Source organism: Daldinia decipiens, assembly GCF_022478715.1.
Source record: "Daldinia decipiens strain CBS 113046 unplaced genomic scaffold F4813scaffold_51, whole genome shotgun sequence".
In the NCBI taxonomy this organism is placed as follows: Eukaryota; Fungi; Ascomycota; class Sordariomycetes; order Xylariales; family Hypoxylaceae; genus Daldinia; species Daldinia decipiens.
Window position 1 is genome coordinate 121,826 of NW_026054594.1, and position 11,231 is coordinate 133,056.

Genomic DNA, 11,231 nt, shown 5'->3' on the forward strand with positions numbered 1-11,231 from the left:
AACAGGCCACGACCGGTTATATACAACGGTTAGTTAGGTAGGAAAAAGGCTTAATTTTAAGTCCCTCGCTCCAAGCAAGTCGGAGTCCTCGTTAGCCCTACCGCAGCTCGGAAAACACGCGACTATAAACCTCAACCTTTCTTTTCCTAGTCTAACTTTGGTCCGCTTCCTTGGAATCGACACATAGCCATACCTACATAGTGTAATCACTACCCGCGCGCCCCAGGAACCAGAACCGCAAGCGTTGCATTTTCTCATCTGACGGCTCTCGCTTCCGGATGCCCGGCATATGACTCCCGTCTAGTTATTGGCTCGGCACCACGGGCTGCGTCTTGCTAGACCGCATAGGATTCTATTATTGGATTTTCTTCCTCGTCCGCGCACAATTGATACTACCCGATACTATAGAACTCATGCAGGCGGAAAGACGTGCCTGAAGGAGATAAGCTAATGTGATTATAGTCAGTCAAGCAAGGTCAGAAGCTGAGTCTACGTAATTTAAGCTTGAAAACCTTGCGCTGATGCCACCATCCTTGCCGGCGGGCTCTGACAATGAACCAAATCTGGGGATGGGAGCTGCGTGACGTGAAATTTTAAACCTGGTTCTTCATCGGGGATATTCTTCGGTTATGCCATGTAGTCCACGACGTAATATGTTCCTCCGTAGCTGGGTAGTGGAAAATGTCTTGTATATATTAGGGGGGGCCGGCTGCCAGCTAAGAGGCTTTGCGGTAGACTACTAGTCCCCTGGCATCTATCTACGACTAGCCAGTCCCGAGGAACATAGAGAAACATAGCTATCGTCCGGAGTCTCTCCTAGAAGACGAGATGGTCTCTCCCTGGGCCCTCGCCGCCTCGGCTATCGCACTATCAGGGCTAGCTCTCGCTGACACCTGCTCCACCCTGAAGGACATTTCTAACATTGACGTTGCTGATCCTCTTGACCTATCATATATCAACGAGCAGAGCGACTATTGGTCTACTTCATGCTCTGCCCTGAAGCCTTCTTGCATTGTTTTCCCCAAGGATGCCAACGAGGTATCTGCCATCGTGAAGGTCCTTAATAATAACACTGAGCCGTTTGCCATTAAGTCTGGCGGGCATAATCCTAATAATGGCTGGTCGAGCGTCAAAGGTGGCCCCCTTATCTCAACCCAGAAGCTTACGCAGGTCATCGTGGACCAGGAGACGGGCATAGCCAGGGTTGGACCTGGGCAGAGGTTAGACAGCATCTCCGCTGAACTTCAGGGAACCGGATGGACCTTTGTCGGTGGCCGTATCGGCAACACGGGTGTAGGCGGTCTTGTTCTCGGTGGTGGTCTGTCATATATGTCGGCTCAGTACGGCTGGAGTGCTTCCTCCGTACTGGAATACGAGATCGTTCTCGCTAACGGTACTATCACAACTGCTTCTGCTACCAAGAACGCTGATCTGTTCAAGGCTCTCAAGGGCGGTGGCAACAACTTCGGTGTCGTGACCACATACGTTCTCCAACTGTACCGTCAAGGCAATGTCTTTGGCGGCAACCTAGTATTCCTTCACAGCCCTGAGACAGACAAGAAGTTGCTGAAGGCCGTGCGGGACTTCACCGAATACAACCAGGACAACAAGGCAGCCGTAATCGTCACGGCGGAGCGCGGTAACATCGATCTCCTCGACACCTGGATCCTGTTCCTCTTCTACGATGGCCCGGTAGTCCCCGAGGGAACCTTTAAGAACTTCACTGATGCGGGGCCTCTCCTCGACACCACTAAGGTACAGACCTACGCCGATCTGATGGGCGGTAGCAACTGGGTCATCGTCCCGTTATCCGTCGTGCAGATTGGGACCGAGACGATCCCCATGCCGTCGGCTGAGAACAACGTGGAAGTCATGGAAGGCCTTCACGCCCACTGGCGAAATATCACTGGCACGGTGCTCCTCGAGCCTGGCATCATCGCTTCTATCGCGTACCAGCCCTTCCCGAAGGCCATCGCACAGGCCGCAAAGGCAAGGAGCGTGGATTTAATCGATGCGGACGACGAGGCACACCGCCTGATTATCGAGATGAACTATAGCTTCTTACTGCAGGGAGACTACGCGAAGATGGATCAGACGCTACAGAATACTGTGAGTGTATCCGGAGGTCACACGACCCCCCCTTTCGACCTTTGACTTATAAAAGCAACTTACTAACACTATGGTGTCATAGTACGGTGGTGTTCGTGAACGTATACTCGGCTGGCAGCAAGATGGGACCCTACCTGACATCTACCTCCCCTTGTTCATGAACTACGGGTTCCACCAGCAGGACTACTTCGCTCGACTACGTCCAGAGAACCGAGCATTCGCACACTCGGTATCGGAGAGTGTAGATCCTGATGGTTTCTTCCGGAACCGAATAGGAGGCTGGAAGCCTTAGACATGCTGCTCGTCTTGATTGATACCCATATATATGCATTTAGCACGAGCCTTTATGTTTCGTTCTCGTTTTTTTTGTCTTCTGATTTTATGATATTACACAGTAGCCGCTTATGCCTTCCGGGTATTGGTTATAAGCTTCTCTAGTGATGAAACAATATATAATATATTAATAGAGCACTTGATAATTATCTAACCAAACGCCAACATTTAAGACGCCACGAGGCAGACAAGTGGGAAGAAACTAGATAAAGGGCTACGGAGAAAAAGAAAGAACCCCCCACAAGGGTGGAAATATTAGGTAGATTTGGACCTTGGTATGTATATCTAATAACCTGTATTACTTTAAACTGCTATGGGGTATTCGTTCGTAAGCTAGCTACTCGCACGTAGAAGGATATCTGTGTATGTAATAGTATGTGCGTGGTATGAGAAACGTAGGTAGGTAGGATCTCGGTGTGTAGTAGGTTTCGTATGCTCGCTCAAATTGTAACTTTCCGATCCAACCCAACGCATTAAAAAGTAGTCTTTTCAAATGTTGCGTCGTAATGATATAAACATGCCGTCTTCGTCTGTTGATATTCCCTCCGCTCTATTATGGAACCCCATCTCAGTTCTATCTACGCGCCGGTATCTCCCGATTTTCTAGCTCGCCTCCTGCCCATCCCGAATCAAGTTCATTTGGTGTCTGAGAATCGAGTTCGTAATGTTCCGCAGGCCTATAAGGAGGCGTTGGGCCTTCATAAATTCCGGCAGTGGCGGTATATGGAGATTGTGTGTATCCGGTGCTGGGCGAGACTAAAGGCTCCTTATTGCTATATTGTTCTTGAGGAAGTTCTTGCCGCGGCTGAGCTTGCTGGAATTCGTCGAAGGGCGCTTGCTGCTGTCTCTTCTGGCGATACCGTCTTAAGAAGAATAGTAGTCCAACAAGAATAGCGATGACGACTACTAAGACACCTATTACGATGCCTGCAATTGCGCCGCCTGAGAGTCCAGTGGAGTTTGACTAGATTCCGCGTTTAGTATCACATATATACTTTGATAAGAGAGCACTTGTCTTAAGAACTTACGTCCGTACTTAGTGCAAAGCCGTCTATAGGATGCGCATAGGCTTGGTCGGTAGTAGCCGAGGCGACCCATTCGACCGTCGCCGTAAGACTCGCGTTATCATACGCCGTGACCGTCGCAATCTGGCCGGCTTGGAAATTACTATAACAGGTACCCCCGTATGCCGGCCGGTTGGTGTCTACCGTTTTGTCGGGAAGATGAAGTTGAAAACCACTATCGTTATAATTAGACCCCGTCATATGATAATTGGCTTGCTTAAATGATATATCATTCTTGATATCCACCTTGCGTATTATACGATTTCCTCGTGGATGGTAGCATAGGGCATAAGAGATCAACACTTACGAGGCGCAACAAGCTATATATCCATTCGACCACGTCCTCGCCGCGTTCCAACCTTCGGGACAGACCAGCGGCGAGAACATAGGAGCGATAGAACTCGAGGCATTTTGTATCTACTAGATGTTAATAACTTTCCCTAGGGTCTCAACGATGCTTATTCTAGCCAAGCATCTACATATCCATAACATCGTAAGAAGCAAAACAGGTTGATCACATACTACAAAACACGTTAGCACACTCGAGAGCCACACGTCGCGAACAACCGCACTAGACCATTATACTAACCACTAGTATACCCATTAATATACCCCGACGGATAACAATCGCCAAACTTCGAATTCGGCACAGGCTGCGGCTCGTTGAGCCAAAGCTCATACCCCGGCGACGACAACTGCGTAAGATGCACCTCGAGACACGACGCCGGCGGGGTGAAAGTCGTCGTGAGTTCCTTTTCCGTGAGCGTGAGAACGGAGATGGACGGCGCCGTCGTCGGGTTCGAAGCCACCTCTGTTTCTGCCCCAGAGGAGAGACTCGCAACGGTTGTAGTCTGGGCGGCCATGGCGTAGGGAATTATGAGTAGCGACGACAACACAGCAACAACTACTCCGGACAAATTACAGGAATGTTGAAAACCTGTTAGACGATACGATAGCTGCAAAAGGAAGCAGAGTAAAATAGATCATCAGAAGCAACTTCGGAATCGGCAGCGAGCGACGGGTGATCTAAGGCCCTTAGCTTATGGAAGGATCGGGACGCCGCATCCACAATACATAAGAACCGGTCGATGTAGCATTAATGTATTATGGGTTATCTAGTCCTGTCCTGTCTGAGCCAGCCCAGCTAGCCAGCCCAGCCCAGCAAAAATCCAGTTTACCTATTACATATGTATGTGCGTCCGGGGCACTTCAAATCTAGGCTGACTGAGGCGACTCCAGGGTGACATCGTGCGGGAGTTCCACAACGGATTTAACTCGACTTTTAAGTCTATTCTCCATCGACAAAGGTTCAGCTCCAGCGTTGTAAACCTCCCCCATCTGTCCTCTGCCCACCCCCATTGGCCTTATGCACCCTTGTCGCGTTTCAGTACTACACATGGTCTAGTTCAGGAACCACATGCGATATTAGCAGATACTATTACCTACTACATATGTACCTACCCTACATGATTTAGAAGTACCAAGAGATTGGAATTGCAGCTTGCTGGAGATTTTTATCTATTCTTAACGCCAATAACAGTAACCTAGGGTTTTCCGATACAACTCCACCGATCCCCCCTTTTTATCCACAACAGTGGCTGTTCAACGACGACAACCAAATACTCTCACACCATCTTACGTAGACAAAACACATACCTGTCTCTACCCGCAACATTCTCGTAATAGAACCCAAACGGTTTTGCGTGGCGTGGCACTGCTGACTGACGTGAAAATATGCTGACGCCATCGTCGAGCCTGCGAACCTATGTATGCAGAGAGGTCTCTGGAATTATTGGAAAATAAATAAATAAACTAACCCTTCTGGCGTCAGCGGAGCTTGCCGGTCAGCAGACGCCCTTAGCGTAGTAGCCTAACGCGTCCCACCTGGGGAGACAATTGCCGTTTTTTGAAGGAAAAATAAGCCCTACGCGTAGCGTCTTCATGCATCTCACCATTAATATCGCCAAGGTATATATTTGATGACAAACTACAATATTTATACATATACATCACTAACCTAACCTAGGTAGTCTAGGACTTGATGCTCCGCATAACATTCTCCCTTGGTAGCGTACCCTAACTATGGTAGAGCTTCATTTAAGGCAGAGTGGATCAGGTCGCGTCAAAGCACAAAGAATGAACCTCGATAGTTAACCAATACTAGCCTTTGTAATGTAAATTTGCTACTTAATATCAATCGAGTCCCTGGTATCAGTCCGACTTCTCGTAGAAATGTCTTCTCATGATTCGTTAAATCACGCCAGGCGTAGGCCGCGAGGCTCTCGGCCCAGCAGCTTTTGTCCATCCGCAGTGCCCCTTTAAATCCCATGGATATTTCCCGTAAAGCAACTGCGACTGAACGAACATATATTTTAACTCCGCACATTTCGTAGTAAAAGGAAGCGCTCCAAGAAAAACAGGGGAAAAGCAATCTGAGAGCAAGGTCGTATGTGAAATCGAATACAGCCTGAGCCTCCGAGGGTATCTTTGCTTCCGCCTCTAGTCCATCCAGCTCTTTCCACGTACCTTTCAGGACGAACAACAAATAAGAAAAACAGGGCGCCGCGAGACTGAAACCCATGTTTGAGTATATGTAGGCCTTACCTCATGCCTGGGGAGGCACACAACCTCCATTCAGAAGATACGAACAGAATAGACGAGATAAAAACGTTTTCCGAGCCATAAGACCTCTTAAACATATGTCGCGCCGCGTATAATCTTCAGCCGTGGTGTGGGTAAAGGGGGCGAATTGCCCCCTATCCCTTATTTTAAACAAACGGTGACCTCCAACGTCGTCCAGATAGACAGGATACGCTTAGTATCCTTGAACGTCCATAGGGCCATTGAATGAAGGTGGATCCATAGCCATAAACTCAAGTAAATCGACACCCCCTACGTTAACTCCCTGATCTGTCATTGTCACGTTGGTATTCTCTCCCATGTTCTGGAATAGGCCTGGGCCTGGCGGGAGGTACCACATTTGGTCGTCGGCGGCCCAGTCGGTGCCTGATTCAAATATGCTATCGCCCATGTTAGACTGTTCTAGAGCATTGCCGCTATGTGCTGGCGTGGTAGGTCCAAACACCGAAGCTGATCCGGCCGGGTAGGGAAAGTTGCCAGTGGTTAAATCGAAAGGCGTGGCTGATACGTTGCCTGAAGGGGTAGATGATCGTTCTACAAGATTCGTTAGTCCCGTCCCCAGAGTCTACAGCAAAATTGGTTATAACAAACTTACCAGGAACATTGAGTCCCTCTCTGTATTTAGTGTGGTTCATGTACCCATTCTCGATGCCGTTAGCTTGCAAATTTCCGTTCATAGCCATGGCTCTGCTGACCTCGCCATTTTGACGAGGGCTCTTGCCTTCACCAGAACCTGTCGCCGGTGCGTACTTGAAGCGGTCTCGGAGCCGTGTTGTTAGAGACTCGAGAAGATCACCGAACCTAGTACCCAGATGAATATCGTCGACGACACAGTTCCGTAACGCATCAACCGTACGATCCAAGAGACTAATGCTCACTTCCACATCGGACTTAGGAGCACCTAGGGCGAAGGTCTTGAGCAAGAACATGGCTCCACTAATGATGCGGAAGTAAGTTCTCACAGGGGCGTGCTTAAGGTAACCTTCTTTCAGCAAGCCTTCGACTACAGTCCGTAAAAGATTTCTGCACCCGTCCACTACTTCCTTGACGTATTCTTGATCTTCATGGCCGAAGCCACCTAGGTGACCAAGAGGGAGGTTACCCAAATAATTTTGCGTTTGGGGTGACAGCTGTGGATTCCCTGCAGCGGCATTGTTCCCGTGCACAGTGTTGCTAGACACTCCGGCATTGGTTGTGCAACGTTCAACAACTGCTTGCAAGGCCAAGGAGTTGACATATATCCGTACATATTCGTACTCAATCGTCAGTATATGACGGATATTCTCAGGCATGTCGAAACGCTGAAACTCTCTCCACCAGTTCCTAAGAATCGGCTGGAATTCCTTGAGCGCCTTTGTGTAGTTTCCACTCTGTATGATCTCCGTAGTGTGTTTCCGTGATCGGAATAGCCTTTCGTTACCCAACTGCATGGCATCACTCATGCCTACCCAACAGTGTATGATCTGGTCATCTAGTTCGACATTGGGCACATAACTAAAGCTATTAGATATAACTGATTGATTTGTCCCCGGCGTGTTTCCCTCGTTTGATATTAGACGTCTTCCGGATAGAGCAGGGTCAGTTTTCCGGATGCTGTCAGGAACCATGTTCGTCCAGCCGAGGCGGCCAGCTAGCTGCGTCAAATAGACCAGCAGCAACCGCTTGATCCGCGTCGCGCGGAGACGATACGCTTCGTCCTCGTACTCGGGCCGCGTGATGGCATTGGTCTCAAGTAGCTCATCGATGTCGTCGAAAACTCCTAATTCGTAAGCGAGCCCCAACGCATTGCTGAGCAACATCCAACACATGCGGTCGCTCCTCCACGCAGGCTCAAGCCAGCTTTCAATTCTACGACCTCCGACGTTGCCGCCGGGACGTTGATCGCCTTCGTCATCATCGAGCTGGGGTCCGCCGCGAGAGGGGAGCATCAACTCATCAATTGCCTCATCTGGGGGGAAGTGAAGTGCGCGAGGATGCCACTCAGTTAGTATCATTAACGACTCAATTGTCCCTAGTGTACGAAGACTTCCTTTCCTCAATCCTCGCCACGGCGCAGTGCTAGAAGTCTGGGACTCATCAGCGCCGGATCCGCAGAAGCCACCGCCAAAAGCCTCCTGTCCCCAAAGACACCTTTCAATCATCCTTCGAAGATATCTCCACAGCTCCTCATGAATTGCGTGCGATCTACAATGACCACCCGTGGAGCGGATACGGTAGTATCTCGATGCGATCGTCAGCAGCGTGACGGTGAGTATGGGTTCTTCGGCCAGTAGGGTTATATGAGAAGCCGGACTTCGGAAGGTCGGTGGCGAGATAGGCGTCATGGGAGATAGGTACTCATAATAGCTTAACAATAAATCAGCAAGGTACAAAAATAGCCGCCATTGTTAACTTACTATACAATATACTTTATGGCTTCCTCTTTCGTGAACCATCCGGCTCTAACAAATCTAAACCTCGACCAAGCTTCGAGAGCTTCTTGATATCCGGCTTCGTTTTCAACATTTAACCGACGTTCCATATCAACTACCTCATCGTTCTTAGTTGATGACTGCAAGAGTGGATCTATGAGGTCTGCGGATTTCGACGTTGCGCGACCAGTCGGGCGACTATTATAACCTGTACTATGGTCTCGCGGTGTTTTACGACCGGGAACAGATACGGGCGAGGGCTGGACGACGGAGGTAATGCTTTCGTGGCGCCTATTTAGATCGTGCGGGCTTGTGGCATAATCAGCGATTCGCTCGTTTGGGAGCATGCTAGACGAAGGTGATATAAAGACGGACCTGTCGGTAGCAGCCTTGTACAGTAGATCGAGGGCATCATGAGGCCCGTAGACTTCCTTTCTCATGACGCTCTGCGCTTCGAGATTTTCCAACTGAGCATTTGAATCTTCACCGATGTCCGTATAGCTTCCTCCCCTGTCGTTCTTTCTCCCGTCTTCATGGTCTGCACTAGGTCGCTTTAAAGGTTGTGTTCGGCCGGTCGAACCACCGGGAGTCAGCGGTACGCTACTATAGGATTTCTTATCGACAAACGGAGGCGTGTCTTCGGCGTGGGCTCGCTTTCGAGCGTTACGAACGATATAATCGTCTTCTGGTTCGTCGATATCGTCCTCGTTCTTACGCTTACGTCGCGTAGCGCTGAAGAAACATTCTTTGCTCTCACGGCGGCAACGCACGCACGGGGGGTCGTGGGGATCGTCTACGCTGCCCAAATCACATCTCACCTTTCTCCTCCGACAAGGGATACACGCTTGGTACACGCGTTTGTGCTGGGGAGTTTGAGACTGCGGCTGAGGCTGGGACTGGGGTTGCGCATGCGGGTGAGAATGCGCCGTGTTTGCGGGGAGAGATTGGCGTGATTGTTGAATGGCAGATGACATGTTGGCAGCGGGTGCGGCGGCATTCTCATATTGAGACATGGTCTGATCCAGTGGTGGTGCTATCGATCTGGTCTGTTTCGGCTTCGGCACCAGCTCCAGCTCCAGCGCCAACTTGAGCCCTGATTTCCCGCTCATGCATCAAACACGACGCAGAAAGACCCGGTGCGCGCCGACTGCTGTTCGGCTTACGACGGGATTTCGAGGTTTTATATAATAAAGGCGCGCAAAAGCAATAAGCGCTCCAACTGAGTGGGACGAATCCAGTCTGATAACTGGAAGAGTCTATAATAATTTTGATCCCTACTTTGAATAGATCGGTAGACGAGTGAAATGGTTTACCTCGGACTTGCGGGGTTGAGAAACCGAGACAGCTAGGACAGGGGAGGATTGTACAGTATGCAAATGAACTAGCATACAGTATGCACAAGGTCCTGCGCAGAGCATATAGCTTAGGTGATACAGCTTCTTAGAAATTATCGCCGGTTAGATGGTAGAAGGCTTGATAGTAGGGTTAGAATCGGTAATCTAAGCTGTCTTGAGTTACAGGCAACAGGGTCGACGGGCGGAGACGGGGACCACAAATATGGGAAGGGTGCAAGATGGGCAAAGTCAATTCGGATTGAGGCTTGATTCGATCTTCCGTCTCGTCTGGTCCTGGGTCTCCGTCTATCTCGGACTTGACGTTGATAAGCCGCAGCTGTGGGTGGCCTATTTTAGTTTGTAATCGGGGAAAAGAACAATGGAATTAGCGATTGTAAGGGTATTGTTTGCGCTACGATTGGAGCGGTTGATAAGTAACCGGAGTCCGGGATTGCACGTTTGCCAATGAATAGATAGAAAGTATAGAATTAGGGTGGGATAACGTAGGATTTGTATGTATGATGTGATGGGGAAATTGAGAGAATTGGGATGTGCACAGGACAACTTTCCTTATTTCCTTTTTTCCCCTTCGTGCTGTTTCTCTTTTTTTCGCTTCTCTCTTTCCATATAATTTCACCGATTACCTACGATATATTCCAACAAAAGTCACACTTCGCTCCCCCCCCTGGTCAATGACAAGTCGGCAAGAAAAGCCAAGAGGAAGGAGATCGGTGTCCCCAGACATGTACCTACATTAAAGTATATCCTGCATCAGAATGCAGTTACCCATGCACATGTATCCCTAAAGTTCATACTAATAATGTACCTAATGGACATCGTTACGTAGTGCTATTTAGGCAGGTGAGGTATCGTGTAATACCTACCTGTGCAACATTGATACCTATTTAAATTACCAATAAGTCGGTGAAGAAGTACTGATATTAAAGCCTACACTACTTAACATGTACCCGCCTACATGTATCTAGGTATCAAGTAGCCGGCCCCATGCTATAAAGTACTCTTAGTACATGTAGGTAGGTAGCTGCGATGCGGGACCCAATAACGCTTGCCCTCATGCAATTATCGCTGAAAGCGGTAACCATTTCTGTCCAATAGAATTCCGGGGTGTGGCTGGGCTGAAGCAGATTCATTCGGTCACGTTACCGTCCAGCATGACCCGATTCCAAGAATCCTTCACCTTAGTTTCCTTCCCTAGTTCACCTTGGAAAACGAGGCCCCAAAGAACATTAAACCCACTCCAGATCTTCTCCGCAACGCCCCACTAAACAAGAAGTATCCGTAGCGGATGATCGCTCAGCCTCAAAACTTGTGATGCCTGT

At 49.2% G+C, this 11,231-nt stretch overlaps 3 protein-coding genes across 3 annotated transcripts; 1 reads left to right on the forward strand and 2 right to left on the reverse strand.

Annotated features, from left to right (window-relative positions):
* The first annotated feature begins 435 nt into the window (after positions 1-435).
* F4813DRAFT_276975 (FAD-binding domain-containing protein) lies at positions 436-2,699 on the forward strand. The gene is made up of 2 exons (XM_049240451.1): positions 436-2,109; positions 2,192-2,699. The coding sequence occupies exons 1-2, from the start codon at positions 829-831 to the stop codon at positions 2,399-2,401; spliced, it is 1,491 nt and encodes a 496-aa protein (XP_049095193.1). The 5' UTR covers positions 436-828; the 3' UTR covers positions 2,402-2,699.
* F4813DRAFT_400257 (uncharacterized protein) lies at positions 2,604-4,555 on the reverse strand. Its single transcript, XM_049248249.1, has 5 exons — positions 4,096-4,555; positions 4,014-4,027; positions 3,814-3,923; positions 3,471-3,681; positions 2,604-3,406 (listed from the first exon to the last, which is right to left on the reverse strand). The coding sequence occupies exons 1-5, from the start codon at positions 4,367-4,369 to the stop codon at positions 3,017-3,019; spliced, it is 999 nt and encodes a 332-aa protein (XP_049095194.1). The 5' UTR covers positions 4,370-4,555; the 3' UTR covers positions 2,604-3,016.
* A 1,766-nt stretch (positions 4,556-6,321) lies between these two features.
* On the reverse strand, positions 6,322-9,570 carry F4813DRAFT_383433 (uncharacterized protein; the record flags this gene model as incomplete). Its single annotated transcript, XM_049245943.1, has 3 exons — positions 6,322-6,680; positions 6,742-8,492; positions 8,543-9,570. The coding sequence occupies 3 exons, from the start codon at positions 9,568-9,570 to the stop codon at positions 6,322-6,324; spliced, it is 3,138 nt and encodes a 1,045-aa protein (XP_049095195.1).
* Positions 9,571-11,231: the final 1,661 nt, after the last annotated feature.